This window comes from Globicephala melas, chromosome 12 (assembly GCF_963455315.2).
Source record: "Globicephala melas chromosome 12, mGloMel1.2, whole genome shotgun sequence".
NCBI lineage: Eukaryota > Metazoa > Chordata > Mammalia > Artiodactyla > Delphinidae > Globicephala > Globicephala melas.
The window spans coordinates 59,142,093-59,164,094 of NC_083325.1; the positions used below are offsets into that span (position 1 = coordinate 59,142,093).

Consider the following 22,002-nt stretch of genomic DNA (forward strand, 5'->3'; position numbering starts at 1 on the left):
GGCTTTAATACATGTTTCTAGGGCTTGTTTACCTCTGCAGTCAAATCAGAGACTCGGAGTTGAAGGGGACCTTGGAGGTCATCAAGTCCCACCTCTTAACCCTCCCCGTCGTCCCGAGAGAGCGAATGTACGGTTTTTACTTGCACACCCCAGAAGATCACCCGTTTCTTAGGACAACTCTGATTACGTAGTCTTCCTGAAAGTTTCCGCCATTCAACTTTTATACCTTCAACAGTATTTATTGAGAACCTACTATGTGCCAAGTGCTGTAGTTCCTGGGGATAAAATGATGAGCTAGAGTGAACACATAAGATTGTTGATCTTGGAGTTTACATTCCAGATGGTGGGAGCGGCGGGGGGTGGGGGAGACCAACAACGAAAAATAATTAAAGGCCGTGGTTTATGCTTGCGAAGAAAGAAGCCAAAGCTTATGGGAGAAAAGTATAGGTGGAAACTACTTAGCGTGATCACCGAAGGCCTCTTGGAGGCGGTGACGTTTATAACCAGCCAAGTGAACAGGAGCAGAATGAGTTACAGGCTCAGAGAAGAGCAAAGCCCTTGAGGCAGGAAAGAGGATGGTGTTTTCTAGGAATAGACAGAAGGCCAGTGTGACTGGAATGTGGTGAGCCAACGTTGAGAATGGTGAGAAAAAGTTGAGAATGTAAACAGTAGCTAGATGCATGTTTTGTGGGTCATGGTAGGAAGTTTGAAAAGTATTCTAAGAGCAGTAGGAAGCCCAGGAATAATTTGGGGCAGAGGCTTGATCTTAATTAAATCGTTTAGAATCACACAAAACCCTATCACATATATATTTTTTTCATATCATTACTTTAGAGATTTGAAAATGGCTGTCATATTTTCCTCTGAGACCCCTTCTCCTACCCCCAACCCCTCTCTAAGCTATGGTTACTTTACCTCTTTTTACCCAGAGGATTTATGGATGATTTTCAAAATGTCATTCTGAACACTTTGAAAGTGTGGAGAACTTTTAAATGTAAATCATATGTGTACATCTTTAAAGGAAAGGAACCAAAACTTTTATGAGATTCTCAAAGAGGTCCCGTAGAGATTAAGAACCGCTGCTTAAACATTTCTCATCTATGTGATTCTGGTTATTGTTCTCTGAAATAGCAGGGTACAGTATCAATTTCAACTCAGGCTGGTTCTTTAAACTGTGATGTAAAAACAATAGGATTGCTCCGAGGATTAAATGAGATTATGCTCAAAAAGTGGTAATGGTAAACCATGAGGCGCCAGCCACCCATTGCTACTGTTAAGCAAACACCTGCATCCCTGGGATGGAGGAACAATTTACAGATAATGCTCCTTTAGCATTCCACAAACATTCACTAAGTGCCTATTCTGTGTAGAGCCCCTAACCCTGGTGAAAAAGATCTACCTTCCAGGAGTTTGTTATCTAGTTGAACGAGCCTTGTAGAGATACAAAAACACGTTAAGCTAAATGCCCGGAGAGGGGACTGAGTAAAGTGTTCCTGGGATCTGCAGGAGAGGTGTCAATTTCCACTGGAGGTAAGTGGTTATTGGAGTTCATATTTGAAACGGGTTTCAAAGATGAACATATTGCATTTAAAAACACACAAAATCAACGTTACGCGTACACATTTTATTCTTGGTGATGTGGAAAGACCGTTTGGAGACATTGCGATCACTTCTATTATGCTGTAGGTTTCGTGAGAAAGGCACCTATCTTTTGTCCAGCCTGTTTACTATACATTGCATGCTCTGGGCAGTCCTTATCTTCACGCTCTGGAACAAAGTACACAGACACACACCCCTTTCCGAAACGAAAGGCCCAGGGACTCCGAGAGAGGGGTGGGATCCTTCTCGGCCCAACCACACAATGGGGGCCGCTTCACCGTAGCTCGCACCGCACCCCGCAGGCCCCACTCGGCCGGGGGTTCGACCGCTCGGGGCCCTGTCGCTCCTCCCCCTGCAGCCCTCGGGGGCGCAGCCACAGCCCGGCGGGGAGCCCTCCCTCGCTCTCTCGCGCTTCCCTCCTCCTTGGCTGGGGAGCCGGAAAACCCGGAGCGAACCGGCCCTGCCCGGCGACGCATGCTCAGTAGCAGGCAGGTTCAGTTGGCTAGTAGGAAGCTCTAGCGCTACACCGGCGTCGGCGGCGGCCGCGGCGGCACCTCAGGCAGCCGGATTCCCCAACAACGACCTCGGGCCTTTCCCCTCCCCCGGTACACCCCGCGCCCAGCTCCGCCCCACCCCGGGTCACTCGCGTTTCGGGGTCCCTGCCGAGCGGGCGCCGCGGCCGGAGTGTCGGTCCACACGCCCTCCCCCAGCCGCCGGCTCCGCCGCGGGGCCAGGCCGGGCCCGGGAGCGCAGCCCCGGCGGGAGGGCGGGCGGCGACCGCGGCGGAGGGCAACCCGGGGCGGCGCCAGCGGGCCGGGGAGGAGTGGGGGCCCGGCCCCGGGGCGGTGGTGCGGGATGCCACCGCCGCCGCCTCCGGGCTGCGTTCGCTCTTCGCGGCTGGTGTCCGTGTCGGGTGGGTGGCCGGGCGCGGGCTTCTCCACCCAGCTCCCTCTCCGGGGCTAGCCCGGCCGCTCGGCGCCCCGAGGGGGCCGGGCCGTCCGGTGGGGCCGCGGCCCTGTTCCGCGCTAAGAGCTCGCCCTCTCGCGGCTCCCCGGCCCGGCCGCCGCCGCCCCTCTCCCAACCCGGAGGCGCCCCGGGGGCACCATGCAGGCGCAGCAGCTGCCGTACGAGTTTTTCAGCGAGGAGAACGCGCCCAAGTGGCGGGGGCTGCTGGTGCCTGCGCTGAAAAAGGTGAGGAGCGCGCTTCCCGGCTGCGAGGGCGCCGGGCCGGGGCTGGGGAAGGGCTGGGAGGCGGGGCGCGCGCGGAGTCGTCTTTCTTCCCGGTCTCACCGCCTCCCAGAAAGGACGGCGCACACCGAGAGGTTCCCTCACACCCGCTGGCTCTCCGTGTTGACATTAACCCGGTGTGGTGTGTGGGAAGGCCGCAGGGAGCCTGAGAGAGTTTGTCCGAAGAATCCAACCGCTGAGAGCTTATTGCCCCTGCCCCTGGTTCAGAGACGAGAGTTGGAGGAGCCTCCGTTTTCAGTGGAGGTCAAAGCAGGCCACTTTTCCGCCTTCTCGGTCCTCTCCCCGAGCTGCTGTCAGCCTCCGGTTTTAGGTGTCCAGTCTGCTCGTCTAAGTGGGCTCCAGAATGCTCTGGCCATAATGCTTGCTCTAAGTAATTGCAGAGCTCGCCTGCCAGCAGGAACAGGGCCTGCTTTGCTCGCCCTCTGTAATCACTCTTCATTCCCCTGAATTCCCCGACTCCTCGGATTCACAGGGGCGGGTGCACATGCCACTGGCCTTCCTTCCTTCCTTCCTTGCTTTCCTTCCTTCCCTTCCCTTTCTCTCTTTCTCTCTCTTTTTCTCTCCCTCCCCGCCCCCCACGTCTCTCTTTCTCTCTCAAAATCTTGGTACTGTCATTCGGTTTGTTGATTAGAAATTTTAACATTTCTGTGTTTCTTCGAGTTTGCCACATTGTTATCTAAACTTATATACCCCGTGATCTGTACTTTTACACGTTTTAGTATAATTAGGAAGTGTAGTTACATTTTCAGAGCTTCTGAAGCAACGTTGTGACTTAATAATACGCTAAAACATCAGCAACTGATCTCTGAATGAATATTAAAAACTATCAGATTATTTTGTTTTCCTTTTACCTCTTATAAATATAGGGATAGCTTTACTCTTTTAATAGTGTTTCTAAAGCCCCATTTCTTGTTGCTCGAAGAATGTTTCATGTTATCTGATTTTAAAATATTTTTATTCCTCACTGAGAGTTGACATTATAGTGTACCTTTTCTTTTAAACATTTATACTTTAAAAAAACTGTGTTTTAAGAGGTATCTGATATTTCTCAAAGGCCAGCAACTTTTACTTTCCCTTTTGCGATGTTCTCCCTCTCCCCCTCTTGGTAGCTCACAATGGAACCTATTTGGTTTGTTAGTAGAAATTGCTCATATATTTCAAATATAAGTTACTGACTTTTTTGCTCAGGTATCTGACTAGTCACAGATATCTCTGTGATAATTGTTTCCTAAGAAAACCAAATCTTTGCCATATGCCTTACCTGCTTTATTCATTAGAAATCCTGTCAGGCTCTCTGTTTACTTTTGCTTTACCTGCTAGCTTGCCATCTTAGGTTGTAATAGAAGGGGAGTAGGAAGTCTCAATGATGCTAGAGGCAGGTATCCTGACCAGGGTGGGGAAGAGACAAAAATTATTGACAATATATAAAAGAACTAATAAAGCACTATCAGTTTGGGGCTGTTTTGCTTGGAAGCAAGCAGTTCCTATCCCATGGGAGTCACCATGAAACCCTGTCAGTTGAGGCTCCTATGAGGTAGTGAAAAGAGCACTGGAGGATTTAGCAGACCAGATCTAACTCTGCCACACTGGTGGCCCATGCTGAAATCTGTCCACAAAAGCATTTTTTTTGGCTGGCATAGTGTTGTTTTATTTTTAATGTAATCAGATGTCAGTATTTTCAAATGGGAGATATTACATAAAATCTGAATTTTGAGCTTTTCTTGGAGAATAGGAAGATCTCTCCACATTGGGCCAGCATTCAAGCAAGGCAGTAAGCTGCTGGAGCTGAGTAAATGGCTGCCTTCTTTAGACAAGGCATCTGTCTAAGATTTTCCACAGTCCCCACCAGTCCTCTTTGCTTATTTATATAAACCCGGTTTGACTTTAAGCAGAGATACCCTTGCTTGACAGTAGAAGTGATGGGAGAAGGTGGAAGTGTACACAGTCTCGCTGATGTGTGAGATTCTCCCAATTCGTATATAAAATACGCACTAAAGATGATTTTAAGCCACCAAAGACAGGTTGAAAATATATTTGGTAGCTCAAAACCTGCATTTTCATCTGCTTGTTAGACATTTCCTGTGGATATCTCCATATCTTCTTTTCGACTTATTGTACTGTTTGCAGATGCATCAGCTTGTGTTATCTAACCTGAGGCTCTTTGAACATCCAGGTTTTCTTCACCTGCACGGCCTTTTGCCTGGCCTAACACCACTCATCTTCTGGACTCTCTAGACCTCAGATCTTTTCTCAGATCCTCAGGCCTGAGTTGGATAGTCTTTCTTTCAATCTAAATATTCTTTTAGCACCCTAGCCTAGCACTTAACAATGAATTTTAAGTTCCTATTTTTTTCCTGTTTACGTTCCCCACCCCAACCAGATTGGATGGTCTTTGGGAACAGGGACAATATTTTACCCTCGTTTTATCCTCCATGTATACAGTGCCTGACGCCTGGTTGGCACTTAAATTTGAATGAAAGGGTAGGGAAAACCCAAACAAAACGATCAGCTCCCTCCCTTTCACCTATTAAAAAAGAATTCTTCTTGATCTATTAGCTGTATTATTTTATTTGACTGGTTCAAAACTTTGGAGTCATCTCTGATGACTTAGTACTGCCCACACCCAGTCAGAGCCTGTAGCTTCATTCCCCTTGACATGTTCTTTTAATCTATTCCCCCTACTCCCACTGCTCTTGAGTCCCCTTTCCCAGACTACTGCTGTAGCCTCTTTACTGAGTTCACTGCCTCTCACCTCTCCTTTATCTATTTTTCAAATTTCAGAAGTTATGGGACACTTCTGAATGTGTCACACTCTTGTTCAGAACCGTTGATGTCTTTTGAGGGCATAGAATGAAGTGTGTATTCTTTGGAATAAACTTGATAGTGATCTGTGGTCTGGCTTCATCCTGCTTTTCTGGATGGATTGCTTACCATAGTCTTTCATATACTTTATGCTTCAGCCAGACTGGACTACTACTTTTCCTGAAAATCCCCAGAAGGTCTCAATATATCTGTTAGTCTAAGTCCTACCTTATCTATTGCATAAGCATATTGTGCCTACTGCAGACCAAGTATTGCTCTCAGCACTAAGGATTAAAAGGTAATTGACGTCATCCAGAAATGACTAAGTTCGAATATGATGGGAAGTGGCAGAAGATGAGTTTGGAGAGGAAACTGATTTATAGAGAACTTTTTGTATGTTAAGCTAAGGAGTATGAATTTTATCTTGAGGGGATAGATGGCATTGAGGAATTTTAAATAGGGGAGTAACATAAAATTTCAATTTTAGAAAATCCACTTTGGCCATAGAATAGAAAATGGATTGGAGAATAATGAGACCCAAGGTAAGGAGAAAAGTTAGAAGAAGGCTAGGGTTAATAGTCCAGCCAAGAGATGATATGCATTTGAATTAGGATGGAAGTGTGGAGATGGATTTTACTTGAGAGATGTTTAAAATGCAGAATTGACAGGATCTAGTAACTCACTGATTGATTGGGGGAAATGGTAAGAGTAGGAGGATTCTTAAGTTTCTGGTTTGAGTGCCTGTAGTCAGGATAGAGAATGTAGGAGGAGAACCTGCTGGGGTGGAAAGAGTGGCATTATAAGATGAGTTTTGAACTTGTTGATTTAAAAGTCATTTTGGGTTATCCAGGTGGACTTGTCAAACTGGCAACTGGTTGTTGGTATCTGGTGAAACAGATTTGGGACTTCCAGGTGTGTGAGTAGAGCCATGAGAATAGACAAAGCTTATATCCTATGAAAGACTTACACATGAATGTTCATGGCAGTTCTGTTCAGCAGAAAATTGGAAACAACCCAAATGTCCATCAGCAGGTGAATTAATAAACAAATTGTGATATAGTCATACATTGGAATACTTCTCAGCAGTAAAAAGGAATGAACTATTGATATACAAGACAACGTTGCTTAATCTCAAAATAAGCTGAATGAAAGAAGCCGAAGAAACTGCCCCCTGCCCCCTCAGAAAACACCACAGTATATACTATAAATTTCTAGAAAATGCATCCACAGTGACAAAAAGCAAGTCAGTAGTTATTTTGGGGGGCAGGCTTTTATGTTCATTTGTCTTGATTGTACCAGTAGTTTCAGGAGAGTATACATATATTAAAATTTAACGGATTATACAGCTCAGATATGTGCAATTTATTGTATGTTAATTGTACCTCAAAGAAGGTGTTAAAGTAGGTGAGGCCACCCACTGAAAATGATTAGAGATAAGAATGAAATAAGGCTGGCATCAGAACTGGGGAAATAGAATGGACAATAGGGTGTAGGGGAAGAGCAGAGGGAAAGGCATGAGTAAAGGAGATTAAGAAGGAAAGAGTCAGGTAGAAAGAATGGGACCCTAGTGTCTGAGAAGCTTAGAATGGAAGGAGTTTCAAGAAAAGTGTCATTAACTGTATCAGGCTATAGAAAAGTCAAATAAGGGGCCTGAAAAGTGTTAGTTAGATTTGACAGCTTAGGGGTCACTTATGTCCAAGCAGTTTCGGTGTGAGAATAGAAGATGGAAGAGCATAGAAAAAGAATAGCAAGAACAGATGAGTTTCTTCAGATTTTTTTTTCCCCCTAGAAGCTTGGAAATGAAGGGAAAAGAGATACTTCTGTGACAAGAAGGGGGTTCAAGTTGGGGAAGACACTTGTTTTTTATTTGAAGGTGATGGAAACTTGTTTATGTTAGGAGGCTTTGGGGAAGGAGCTGATAGAGAATGCTAGTGAAGATACTGAACAAGATGAGCTCAGGAACACAGCAGTGGGATTTGCCTTGAATTATTTGCCAGGTACTATTTTAAGTGCCTTGCATGTGTTCTCTTATTCTCACAGTATACTGTTATTGTCTCTATTTTATAAGAGAGAAAACTGAGGTTTGGAAAGTATAACTTGGTTACAGAGTCTGCATTTTTAAGCAGTACTGATGGTGATCCGCTACCTCTGGCAGGAGTGATGACATCCTTTCTTCTGAGGTGGGAGGAGGTGAGATAAAATGGGTTTGTAGGTTGGGGAGCAGGTAGTTCATGCTCGGTAGCCACTATGTTCATGATGGAATGAAAGGCAAGATCCTTTACATAGAGTGAGGAAAGAGAAATGAGTAAGGAGTTTAAGAAGCATAATCCAGTTTTGGAATTGCTGCTGTGGAGTCTGGAGAAGTAGCCAACCAGTGAATTAGAAAGGAATTGCTCAGCAGTGCTGAGTGTGGAAGTTATAAATTTGGAGTAGCATTCATTGGTCTAGTGGTTGTGAGATTTTCCTCGGGCAGCACTCATCAGTTTAGGTAAATGGGTAGAGAAGGGTAGTTGGTTGCAGGTGGCTGCAGTAGAGACGAAGAGAATAGAGATATTACAGATGATTGGAAGTGAAGCTATAAGAGACATAATGGAGGTGTAAATGAGAGCTCCATGGATTAGAAATCTCAATGAGTTAGAAAAGGGTAATGGGAGCAGGTAAGGAATTATTTTACAGTTTACACCTGGATTTTATAATTTACATTTTACTGTTTGCTTTATCACATGCCTATTCATCCACCAATACAACTTACGTTTTGATGGATTTCAAAGTAAGTTGTGGACATCGGTACACTTTACCCCTAAATACTTCAGCATGTATGTCATTAACTTAGAGTTCAGTATTTGTTTGCAGTTCTTTTTGTTTTTTAGGTAAAATTTACATATAATGGAATACACAAATGTTAATTGTACCATTTAATGAATTTTGGCAAATCAGTACAACCTAAGCCTCTACCAAGATATCGAACATTACTATCACTCCTGAAATTTCCCTCATGTGCCTTCTCAGTCAGTTCCTGCTCCCAACCTCCAGAAGCAACTGCTCTTCTGATCTTCTATCATCCTACCATAGGTTAATATTATCTGTTCTAGGATATCATATAAATAGAATCGTACAGTATATATTTTTGGAAAGGCTTTTGAGATTGTGTTTATGAAGAATTCATTCCTTTTTTCTCTCATATGAACATGTCAAAAGTTTATCAAGTGGATGTATATCAGGGACGTTTCCAGTTTGGGGCCATTATGAATAAAGCTGCCATGAATGTTCTTATACAGGTTGTGTTGTAGAAATGTTTTCATTTCTCTAGGGTAAATATCAGGAGAAATGGCTCATAGAGTAAGTGTCCGCTAGTTTTATAAGAAACTCCCAGACCTTTTCTCAAAGTGGTTGTACCGTTTTATGTTCCCACCAACAATGTATGAGAGTTCCAGTTGCTCTACATCCTTGCCAGTACTCAGTATTATTAGTCTTTAATTGTAGTCGTTGTGGTGGGTGTGTAGTGGTATCTCATTGTGGGTTTTTTTTTTTTTTGCGGTACGCGGGCCTCTCACTGTTGTGGCCTCTCCCGTTGCGGAGCACAGGCTCCAGACGCGCAGGCTCAGTAGTTGTGGCTCATGGGCCTAGCCGCTCCGCGGCATGTGGGATCTTCCTGGACCGGGGCACGAACCCGTGTACCCTGCATCAGCAGGCAGATTCTCAACCACTGCGCCACCAGGGAAGTCCTCATTGTGGTTTTAATTTGCTATATCCTGATGACTAATGATATTGAGCACTCTTTCTTGTTCTTGTAGGTTATTTGTATATCTTCTTTTGGGCAGTGTCTGTGTAAATCTGCTGCCCATTTAAAAAATTGAGCTGTTTTTCTTTACAGTATTGAGTTGTGGGAGTTCTTTGTATATCCTGGTTAACTGTCCTTTATCAGATATATGTTTCATGAATATTTTCTTCTAGCCCGTGGCTTGTCTATTCATTTTCCTAATGGTGTTTTTTGATGAACCCGAGTTTTTAATATTGATGGAGTCAAATTTATCAGGTTTTTTTTCTTTTAAGGTTATTGTGCCCTGTCCCAGAACCCCTTGCCTGCCACCAAGTCCTGAAGACATGGTCCTAATGCTATTTTCTAAAAGCTTTATAGTTTTAGCTTTTACATAATCTGTGGTCCATTTCAAATTAATTGTGTATGATACGAGGTAAGAATTGAGATTCATTTTTTTTATGCTTGTATCTAGTTATTTTAGAACTATTTGTCAAAGGGACTTTCCTTTCCCTGTTGGATTCTGTTGTTGTTTTTGTGAAAATTAATGAATATATATTATATATTAATGTAAATGTATATTTAAATATGTAATATATATAAAATATATATATATTTTTAGACTCTCCATTCTGTTCCATTGATGTTTTGTTTATCTTTACCCGAATACCACACTATTGATTACTGTAGATTTATGGTAAGTCTTAAAGTTAGGTAGTGTAAGTCCTCCTTCTTTTAAAATATTATTTTATTGTTTCTAGGTTTTGCATTTCAATATAAATTTTGAACCATTCTGTCAATTTCTACCAAAAAATCTTGGTGAGATTTTAATTGTAATTGCATTGAATCTGTAGATAACTAGGGAGGATTGACATCTTAACAATAGCAAATCTTTGGATTCATGAATGTAGTATAGGTCTCCATTTATTTAGACTTTTAAATTTCTCTCAGAAACACTTTAAGTGTAGAAGTCTTACATGTCTTTGGTTATGTTTAATCTGAAATATTTTGCTTTTTGATGCTATTGTAAATTGTTTCAAAATTTTATTTTCCAGTTGTTTGCTACAAGTATATAAACAATAGGTGAAAATTTGGAGAGCAATAAAGAGAAGTTGCAGGGTAACACATGTGCCCAGGCCTAGAGAGAATTTAGTCCAAATGGGAGATGAAGGAGAGAGACTTCTAAGGGGAAAGAGAGAGGGAATTGCAGAAATTTTATATTGCTATCATTTGGAAGTCCTTAAATATGCATCGAGTCCTTCAGTATGCCGAAAATGCATGAAAAAGAAAGGCATTATGAAACTCAAAAAAGTTGTTTAATAAAGATGATATATCTGAATAAAAAACAAAAGCATGTAGCTGACTTTTGTATATTGATTTGTATCCTTTGACCTTGCTTGTAGTTGTTTTGTAGACTTTATAGAATTTTCTACATAATTATGTCATATGCAAATAGAGTCTTATATTTATTTCTTTTTCTTATTTTACTGACTAGGACTTCCATTACAGTGTTGAATCAAAGTAGGGAGAGTGCTCATCCTACCTTGTTCTCATTCTTAAGGGAAAAGCATGTCTTATTTCACCATTAAGGATGATGTTAGTTTTCATTGATGCTCTTTATCAGATTGAGGATTTCCCCTTCCACTTGTAGTTTTCTGAGAGTTTTGGGGTTTTCTAAAATCACAAATGGATACTGAAGTTTGTCAAATGATTTTTCTGTGTCTCTTAAAATAATCATAAGGTTTTTCTCCTTTATTCTGTCAGTATTATGGTAAATCACCTTAATTGATTTTGAATGTTAACCTACATTTCCTGGATAAGCCATAGCAGATAGTATTTTATTGATTTCCTGCTTTGTGTCAGTATTCTAGGCACTATGCTTGGTACTTTACATACTTATCTCTGTTCTACCCATTGACTTCTCAAGGTGGTGATTTTTACAGCTGAGTTTTACAGATGAGGAAATGGATCCTCAGGCAAATTGCTCAATGATCTTGTGACTAAGTAGAATCAAGATTTGAACTTATGTCTGTTTAGCTTCAGAGACAACTCTTTCCACTGTACTGTGTTTCTTCCTTTGAGTAGGCAGTATAATACAGACAATGGTGTTCTAATTGTCCTGCACCTTAGGTTTTAGGGAAGCAGTGTCTTAGGAGGGAAGGAGGCTGAATGAAGAGGGTTTTGAAACTCCTTGAGTTAGGCTGAGAAGCTTAACTCTTCTACATATTGGGGCTCTGTGTAGAATTGCATTTGACAAAAGGATTCTGCTGTATAAAAAAGTAATAATTTTAAAGGTGGTAGTTGATGAAAAGACAGCATAGACCATAAAGGAAAGGGCTGAGAAGTAATGGTCTTGGGATGGCAATAGGAAGCTAGGAGACTATCCTTGTATGTTTATATTTGGGAGTGAAGGAAGTGACATTTTAGTGGAAGTGGGAGTTAGCCAGGTGAGGATGAGGAGGAAGTGTGTTTCAAGGGTTTGTGGTCCAAAGAGTCTTTGGAGTCCAAGAGGAGCTCAGCATCTTAGGAATTCTGAGTAGCTGGAGTCTGGAGCGTGGGAACAGGTCTTGTGAACCAAATTGTTTCATTTTATCTTGTGAGCAGTGAGGAACCACTGAAAGGTTTTAAGCAGGATATTGATAATAAGATATGAATTTTGAAGGATCACTGTCTGCTCTGTGGAGCCTGGATTAAATGGCAGCAGAACTGTAGGCAGGAAGGTAGGTTAGGGGACTTTTGAAGCAATTCATGGAAGGGATGATGGTGGTCTTGACTAGGGCAGTAGCTGTGGGGATAAAGAAAAGTGGACATATTTTATTTTTATTTATTTATTTTTGGCTGCATTGGGTCTTTGTTGCTGCGCGTGGGCTTTCTCTAGTTGTGGTGAGCGGGGGCTACTCTTCGTTGCAGTGCACGGGCTTCTCATTGCGGTGGCTTCTCTTGTTGTGGAGCGTGGACTCTAGGCGCATGGGCTTCAGTAGTTGTGGCATGCGGGCTCAGTAGTTGTGGTTTGCGGGCTCTAGAGCGCAGGCTCAGTAGTTGTGGCTCACGGGCTTAGTTGCTCCGCGGACTGTGGGATCGTCCCCAACCAGGGCTCGAACCTGTGTCCCCTGCACTGGCAGGTGGATTCTTAGCCACTGCACCACCAGGGAAGTAGTGGACAGAGTTTAGATTTAGAGGTAGATTGGTAGTTGAATGACAGGGTAGTGAGAGGAGTCAAAGCTGATTCCCAGGATTCTGGCATAGGAGTCTAAGTGGTAATGGTGATGAAAGGGGGGATACTGGGAGAGGAACACCTTTGGAGGGGAACTAGGAAACCATCAGTACTCTGGGAATGAGAAGGTGTGAGGGAATTGTGATAGGAGGAATTTACACATTGTGGGTAGTCAAGCATGCAAGCATGGAAGGGATCTTTGTTGGATTGTCCTTATTAATTACAGGCAGGTACAACCTGAAGGCCCTGATGATATCTTTCAATGTACATTTCAAATACCATCTCTACAAAGGCTTTCTACTACAATTCCATCCCCTAAATAGAATGAATCTCTTAATTTCTTTAGTACTTTATACTTCAATTTTAGTACTTAACGATAATCTGCCCTTTAAAGTTTGTTTGTATCTGTGGCTTCTCTCCTCCACTATATTGGGAGCTATTTGAGAGCACGATAGGATCCTACTCACCTTTGTATTCCCTGTAATGCTTAGCATATTTCTCATGTATAGCAGGTGCTCAGTACATATGTTGAATTGTATGAAGTTCTGATCTTGTCCCCTCAAGAATATACTTACTAAGGAGTTAGCTGAGATCTTTACCAGTCAAAAGGCATTGGAATTGTCATGTTTGGTGTATCCTATTTTAGCAAATAGGGAAACAAATAATTCATTTGAAATGGCAAAATAGAAAAAAACAGTCTAATGCTGCAAGGGAGAAGCAGATGCCAAGATGGGATTAAGCATGCAAGAAATTTATTAGGAGAAGTACTTGTGAGAGAAAATGAGGACAGAGGCAAGGAGAGTTGTCAGACTGATGTAAGTCTGACTCCAAGCGAAGGAGAGAGGTAAGGAAGGAAGTCTGGGTGAAAGTGTCGTAGTTCTAAGGAAGTTCACCAATACCTCAGAAGTCCTTGAGCCAAAGTTGCCTATCACAAAAATTCCTCATCTCCCAGGACTAGGGCTGCCTTAGTATGCCTATGGTGCTCTTTGCCTGGCAGCAGCCAGTTGAGAAGTGTGGCCTCCATGCACAGTGATGGATTTCAGAGTGCAGCAGCTGGGGCCCACAGTCAAGTATTTCCCCTGGAGTCAGAGATCTGAGAGGCTCATTCTCATAGCCAGCCAGGGTCATGTCTGTGGCTATAAATTGCCTGATTTGGGAGAATTTAATTACAGTATTCCCTCAGTTAAAGTGGTAATTTGTTCCCCCCAAACCCCTTATGCTTTAAGAAAAATATACCTTAGGATGAGTTCTAAAAGTCAAAACTTAATTGTCATTGATATTAATAGTACACAGTTTGCTTTAGTAGTTATCAAATAAAGTTTGCATTTCATATTCAAGTTTATTTCATAATTAAACCTTTAATGTATCAAACCACAAACAAAGCAGTAAAAATGAAAGAAAACAATGCAAACGATACCTGTATTATTACTGTATGAACTAGTGAGCCAGGAGCACTTCAGGCACTTCAGCAGTACCTTGAGTAGTCCAGCCGTCCAGTTATGAAGATGAGTGCTTGTTGACTTTCCTTTCTACACTGAGCTGCCTCCGGCAGACAAACACAAATCAGTAAAAGAAATTACTCATAAAGTCAGATTCTGGAAATCTCCCATTGGAGTTGGGGAAGGGAGCATACACTGGAGAAAAGAGGTAATTTAAAGGTTTGGTTTTATGGACCCTGAATTACTCATATTATTTTTAAAGTAGGTATTTTAAAATTGTAATGGGAAGATGATTTTGAAACGAGTTTTCAAAATTTTCCTGCTGATTTTGACTGGTTTGGTTTTATTCACCAAATTTGTTGAGTATTTATTGTATGGCAAACATTATGGACAATTAAAAAATGAAACATAATTGTTGCTTTTATGAAACTTGTATATGGTGGTAAAAAGAAAATCTGTAATCTTCCCATATGTGTTAAAACACTCCAGTCCTAGTGTACAGAAAGTTTGGTTCAGGGTTAAAAATAAAAATTTAAAAAATAGATAATAAATAAGTCTTGGAATTAAAAAAAAGTTGAGTTTTAAATTAGAGACTTTTTGTAATAAGCTAACTTAAATTCCAGTTATTCTTTTATAATTCCTGAAACAAACTTTTCCCTTTCTATATAGACAAGTCCCATTTTCTATTTTACTTACAATCTAAACCATTTGCAAGTAAATTGATTTCTGTGTATGGCTCAGTAGTTTGTAATGGAATGCACTTACTGATAATTGCATTCACAGCTGTTTTGTTTAAGGACTTTGATAGGATTCTGATTTCTGTCCATATGTTTAATAACTTTTTCTCTTATTTATTGTGGTAAAAAAATATATGTAAAAAAATTAATCATTTTAACCATTTCTAAGTGTAAATTCAGTGCCAAAAACTGCATGCATAAGGTTGTGCAACCATCACCACTATCTATTTCCAAAACTTTTCATCACCTCAAACAGAAACTCTGTACATATTAAGCAATAACTCCTAACTTCCCCCTCCCCCAGCCCCTGGTAACCTCTAATCTACTTTCTGATTTTATGAATTTGCCTATTCCAGATATTTCATGTAAGTGGAATCATACAATATTTGTCCTTTTGTGTATGATTTATTTTAGTTAGCATAATGTCTCATCCATATTGTATCAGAATTTAATTCCTTTTTAAGGCTGAATAATATTTCATTGCGTGTGTATACCACATTTTGTTTATTCATTCCTCTGTTCATGGACACTTGGGTTGTTTCTACCTTTTGGCTATTGTGAGTAATGCTACAGTGAACATTGGTATACAAGTATTTGTTTGAGTTCCCGTTTTCAATTCTTTTGGGTATATACCTGGAAGTGGAATTGCTGGGTCACTTGGTAATGCTATGTTTAAGTTTTTGAGGCACTGTCATACTGCTTTCTACAGCAGTCACATGATTTTACATTCCTACCAGCAATGTACAAAGGTTCCAGTTTCTCCACGTCGTCACTTATATGTTATTTTCTGTTTTTTTTTTTTTTTTAATTGCCATCCTAGTTGATGTGAAATGATACCTCATTGTGTTTTGGTTTGTATTTCCCTAATGACTAATAATGTTGAGCATCTTTTCATGTTCTTAACGGCGGTTTGTATATCTTCCATGGAGAAATGTCTGTTCAAGTCCATTGCCTATTTTAAAAATTAGGTTGTTTGTGTTTTTGTTGTTAAGTGTTAGGGCATCGTTGTATATTCTTGATATTAGACCCTTATCCGCTATATGATTTGTAAATATTTTCTCCCATTAAAACACAACCAAAAAACTGTCTTTTCAGTTTCTTGATAATGTCCTTTGCACAAAAGTTTTAAATTTTGATGAAATTCAGTTTATCTATTTTTTTCTTTCATTGTTTGTGCTTTTGGTGTCATATCTGAGAATCCTTTGCAAAATCCAAGATCATGAAGATTTACCCCTAAGTTTTCTTCTAAGAAATTTATGTTTTAGCTCTTATATTTAGGTCATTGATCCTTTTGGGGTTAAATTTTGTATTTGGTGTGAGTTAGGTGGAACTCACACCGAATACATGTGGAAATCTGTGGAAAATTCATTTCCACAGATGTGGAAATGAATTCATCCTTTTGCATATAGAAATCTGGTTGTTCCAGCACCATTTGTGGAAGAGATTGATCTTTTCCCACTGAATAGACTTGGCATCATTGTCAAAAATCAATTGACCGTAGATGTATAGATTTATTTCTGGACTCTCTCTTCTATTCCATTGGTCTATGAGTCTGTGTTTATGGCAGTACCACACTGTTTTGATTACCGTAGCATAGCATAGTAAGTTTTGAAATTAAGAAGTGGAGTCCTACAACTTCGTTTTTCTTTTTTATGATTGTTTTGGCTATTCAGCAATTCCGTATGAATTTGAGAATTGGCATTTCCATTTCTGCAAAAAAGGCTATTGGAGTTTGATAGAAGTTGCATTGAATCTGTCGATTATTTTGGTTAGTATTGGCATCTTAATATAAAGTCTTCCTACCCATGAACACAGGATGTCTCTCCATTTATTTAGGTCTTCTTTAATTTTCTTCAGCAATATATTGTAGTTTTCAGGGTAAAATACTTCCACCTCTTTGGGTAAATCCATTCCTAGGTATTTTATTCTTTTAGATGCTATTATTCTTTTAGTTGCTAAATGGAATTACAGTCCTAATTTCCTTTTCAGATTGTACCTTGTAGGTGTAAAACACAACAGCTTTTTGTGTGTTGATTTTTGTTCTGCAACTTTGCTAAATTAATTTACTAGCTCTGGTAACTTTCTTATGGATTCTTCAGGACTTTTCTACATATAGGATAATGTCATCTGCAAATAAAAATAGTTTTCTTCCTTTCCATTTGGATGCCTTTTATTTCTTTTTCTTGTTTGATTGCTCTGGCTAGAACATCTAGTACAGTTTTGAATAGCAGTGGTAAAGTGGGCATCCTAGTCTTATTCCTGATCTTGGGGTGAAAGCTTTCAGTTTAGCTGTGGGTTTTTCATAGATGCCCTTTGTCATGTTGAGGAAGTTCCCATCTATTTCTAGTTTTAGGAGTGTTTTTATCATGAAAGGATGTTGGGTTTTGTCAAATGCCTTTTCTGAGTTAATTGAGTGATCATGTGTGTTTTCCTTTATCCTATTAATGTCTATTATATTGATTTTTTTTAAAATGTTGAATTGCTTCTGCATTCTTGGGATAAATCCCAGTTGGTCAAGGTGCTGTTTTAATATGCTGTTGGATTCAATTTGCTAGTATTCTGTTAAGAATTTTTGCATCTATACTCATAAAGCATATCGGTCTGTAATTTTCTCATGATGTCTTTATCTGCCTTTGGTATTAAGGTAATGCTGGCTTCACAGAATGAGTTAAGAACTGTTCCTTCTTCTGTTTTTTTGGAATTCTTCACATGTTGGGTAAAATTCACCAGTGCTGCTGTCTGGTCCTGCATCTTTCCTTGTTGGAAGGTTTTGATTACTGAGTCAGGTTTTGATTACTGATTTCTTGTTATTTGTCGAGATTTTAAATTTCTTCTTGAGTCAGTTTAGGTTAATTTGTGTGTTTCTAGGAATCTGTCCATTTATTCTATATTATCTAGTTTTTCAGTGTGTAATTGTTCATAGTATTTTCTTACAATCTGTTTTATTTCTGTGAGGGCAGTGGTAATAATGTCCCCACTTTCATTTCTGATTTTAGTTATTTTTGTCTTTTCTTTTTCTTAGATGGTCTATAAAAGGTTTGTCAATTTTGCTGGTTTTTTCCAAAGAAGCAGCTTTTGGTTTCATTGATTCTGTCTATTGTTTTTCTGTTCTCTGTTTCATTTATCTCTAATTTTTATTATTTCCTAGCTTTGAGTTTAATTTCTTTTCTAGTACCCCGACATTAAAAGTTAGGTTATTGATATCTTTTTTCTTTTTTAACGTAGACATTTATAGTCATAAATATCCATCCAAGTGCTGCTTTTGCTGTATCCTTTAAGTTTTGGTATGTTGTGTTTTCCCTAAGTATTTTCTAATTTCCCTTAGGATTTCTTCTTTGAACCTTTGGATGTTTAAGAATGTGTTGTTTAACTTCTACATATTTGTGAGTTTTCCAGTTTTCCCACAGTTGTTGATTTCTATCTTTATTCTTAGTCAGAAGAGGTTCTGTCTGATTTCAGTCTTTTTAATTTATTGAGTCTTTGTTTTGTGGCCTAACATATGGCTTATCCTGGAGAATGTTCCATACGTACCTGAGAAGAATGTGTATTCTACTGTTACTGGGTAAAGTGTTCTCCATATGTCTGTTAGGATTATAGTGTTCAAGTCCTCTACTTCCTTATTGACCTTCTATCTAGATGTTCTGTTATTGAAATTGGTGTATTGAACTAATATTTCTCCCTTCAATTTGGTCAGTGTTTACTTCATATCTTTTGGGGGTCTGTTGTTTGTGCGTATATATTTATTTGTTTTAAAAAAAATTTTTATTGAAGTATAGTTGATTTATAATGTGTTAGTTTCAGGTGTACAGCACAGTGGTTCAGTTGTGTGTGTGTGTGTGTGTGTGTGTGTGTATGTATTCTTTTTCAGATTCTTTTCCCTTATAGGTTGTTACAAGATATTGACTGTAGTTCTGGGTGCTATACAGTAGGTACTTGTTGGTTATCTATTTTATATATAGTGGTGTGTATATGTTAACATATATGTTTACAATTGTTTTATCTTCTTGATGAATTGACGCTTTTTTCAAAATAAAATGTCCTTCTTTGTCTCTTGTAACAGTTTTTGATCTAATGCCTATTTCATTTGATATTAGAATAACCACACTAATACTCTTTTTTTTCTGTTTTCATGGAATGTCTTTTTCCATCCTTTCACTTTGAAACTATTTATACTTTTGTGTATAAAGTGAGTCTCTATAGGCAGCATATAGTTGGATCATGTTTTTTAATCCATCCTGCCAATCTCTGGCTTTGATTGGAAAGTTTAACCCAATTAAATTTAAAGTTAATGGCTGATAAGGAAGGACCTCTGCCATCATTTTGCCTTTTCGTTGTGAAATTTTATACCTTTTTGTGGCTCATTTCCTCCATTACATACTGCCTTCTTGTTTTTTTTTCTAATTAGTTTATTGTAGTGAACCATTCTCATTTCCTTCTCATTTTCTTTTGTGTGTATTTTTTAAAAATATTTATTTATTTGGCCACTCTGAGTCATAGTTACGGCATGTGGGATCTTTAGTTGTGGCATGTTGGTTCTTAGTTATGGCATGGGGGATCTAGTTCCCTGACCAGAGATAGAACCTGGCAGAGTCTTAACTACTGGACCACCAGGGACATCGCTTGTGTGTATTTTTTAGATACTTTCTTTGTGGTGAATTACATTTAATGTCCTAAATTTATAACAGTTTAGTTTGCATTGATGTGAACTTCAGTAACATACAGCTCAGTCTTACCCTGTTATGTTGCTGTCGTCACAAATTACATCTTTATACATTGTGTATCCAGTATCATGGACTCATAGTTATTTTTTATGCATTTGTCTTTGAAATCCTATAGGAAATACAGCAAAGTTAGAAACCAGATATACAGTAATACTCGTTTTTATATTTGCCAGTGTATTTACCTTTACTAGAGACCTTTATTTCATATGACTTTGAGTTGCTGTTTAGTGGCCTTTCATTTCAGCTTGAAGGACTATCTTTAGCACTTCTTGTAGGGCAGGTCTGATGGTAGTGAACACCCTCAGTTTTTGTTTATCTGGCAACATCTTAATTTGTACCTCATTTTTTTTTTTTTTGCGGTACGTGGGCCTCTCACCGCCGTGGCCTCTCCCGTTGCGGAGCACAGGCTTCGGACGCGCAGGCTCAGCGGCCATGGCTCACGGGCCCAGCCCACCCCACAGCATGTGGGATCTTCCCAGACCGGGGCACAAATCCGTGTCCCCCGCATCAGCAGGCGGACTCTCAACCACTGCGCCACCAGGGAAGCCCTGTACCTCATTTTGAAGGACAGTTTTGCCAGATATAGAATTCTTGGTTGACATTTTTTTTCTTTCCACACTTAAATATGCCATCCTACTGTATTTGGGCCTCCACGGTTTCTGATAAGAAATAAGCTGCTGATCTTATTGAGGACCCCTCGTACGTGAAGAGTTGCTTCTCCTGCTGCTTTTAGGGTTTTGTCTTTGTTTTTGACAGTTGGATTATAATGTGCCTTGGTGTGTGTTTCTTGGAATTTATCCTACTTAGATTTTATTGAACTTTTTGAATTTGTAGATTAATGTATTTCATCAGATTTGGGGTGTTTTCAGCCATTATTTCCTCAAATGTTATTTCTGTCCCTTTCTCTCTTCTCCTTCTGGGACTCCCATAATGCATGTTCTGGTCTACTTGTTATCCCACAGGTCCCTTAGGTTTTGTTTACTATTTTTTAAAAAAGCATTTTGAGCATATTTAAGTCAGTTGTCTGAAAGTTTTTGCCTAGGTAGTCTGATGTCTGGGCTTCCTTAGCCAGTTTCTCTCAGTTAATTTTGTTCCTTTGAACATGCCATACTTTCCTGTTTCTTTGTATGCTATGTGATTTTTTTTCTGTTTTTAAAACTGGGCATTTGAATACTATAATATGGTAACTATTGAAATCAGATTCTTCCCTTTCGCCAGGGCTTGCTGTTTTATTGTTTGTTTTTATTTGGTTTTGTTTTTGATTGTTGAAGGTTATCAATATGTTTGTTTAATGACTTTCATAAGTGATTTTTTTTTTCAAACACAGTATTCCTTGGTGTGTATAATCACTGAAGTCTCTGTTACTTAGCCTGTGTTTCCATAGTATTTTGACAGAGATTTCTTTGAGCTCCAGGAGCTAAAAAAAATCAACCAACCAAACAACAACAGAAACCTCTCCCAGTCTGTACAGATTGGCTCTGTGCTGGTGCACTCTTGTAACACCTTGTGAATTGCCAGTGGGACATAGCACTAATAATTAGAGTAAAATTCAGATCTATACCCTGAGATTTGTCCATTGTGCTATGTAAGATAAAGTTTTCTGCTTTTCACAAGAAAATAATTTATATTTGGTTTAAATTAGTTGTGTCCTAGTATTTGGTTTTTAAAATTCTTAGTTCTTGACTTAACAAGCAGAAGCTACTTTCAGAACCCTTGTTACTCTGTTCCACTGGAGAACCCAATTAAATTCAAGAAATATTTGAGGAGCTTCTGTATGCAAAATCTTGTGATTGGCTTCATAGGGTAGTAAAAGGATAACCAAGATTTTGCATCGAAGTATTTATAATATAGTGAATGATAAGATAGTTCCAAATATAGATATCATTTAAAGACCTAATATAGTATCTTCAAAAAAATAATGCAGCACAAATGTGTAAATCTTTTTAATCATTGGATAAATGGTTGAATTAACTATGTTCTAGATATATACGCATACATAACATAACTTTGAGGAGCTAAGGCTAGGGTAAGAAGTACTCCTGAATAGATATAGGCTACTTCATTATTTCTTAAACATCTTCGTTTTTTTAAAGTAGTAGTCTGTGAAATTCTATCAATTGTACTTTCATTTAAATTAACAAATATACTTTTTTATAAAATCACAAATACAGCTGACCCTTGAACAACACAGGTTTGAACTGTATGGGTACACTTATACATGGATATTTTTCAGTAGTAAATGCTACAGTACAACACTTGGTGGTTAGTTGAATCTGCAGATGCAGTGGAACCGTGGATATGGAAGGCCTGCTCTTAAGCTACATGTGGATTAAACCCCGAGTTGAATGGCCAACTGTACCTTTAGGAAAATTTAAGCTACATGTTGTTCACATTAGTTTATTTAGAGTGCCTTTCTCAATATCTGTAACTGAAATCACACCTGTTCATGAGAGATTGAGAGTCTTAGTGGGTGGAAAGGGAGACA

At 39.6% G+C, this 22,002-nt stretch overlaps 1 protein-coding gene across 2 annotated transcripts in view; it reads left to right on the forward strand.

The window, feature by feature from the left end:
• Positions 1 to 2,558: 2,558 nt before the first annotated feature.
• The window catches only part of SOS1 (SOS Ras/Rac guanine nucleotide exchange factor 1), a 148,580-nt gene continuing 129,136 nt past the window's right edge, over positions 2,559 to 22,002 (forward strand). For both annotated transcript variants that reach the window (XM_030857875.3, XM_030857876.3), the window contains exon 1: positions 2,559 to 2,790. In XM_030857875.3, the coding sequence (XP_030713735.1) occupies positions 2,704 to 2,790 (87 nt within the window). In that variant the 5' untranslated portion in view covers positions 2,559 to 2,703. The remainder of the gene's footprint in view (positions 2,791 to 22,002) is intronic.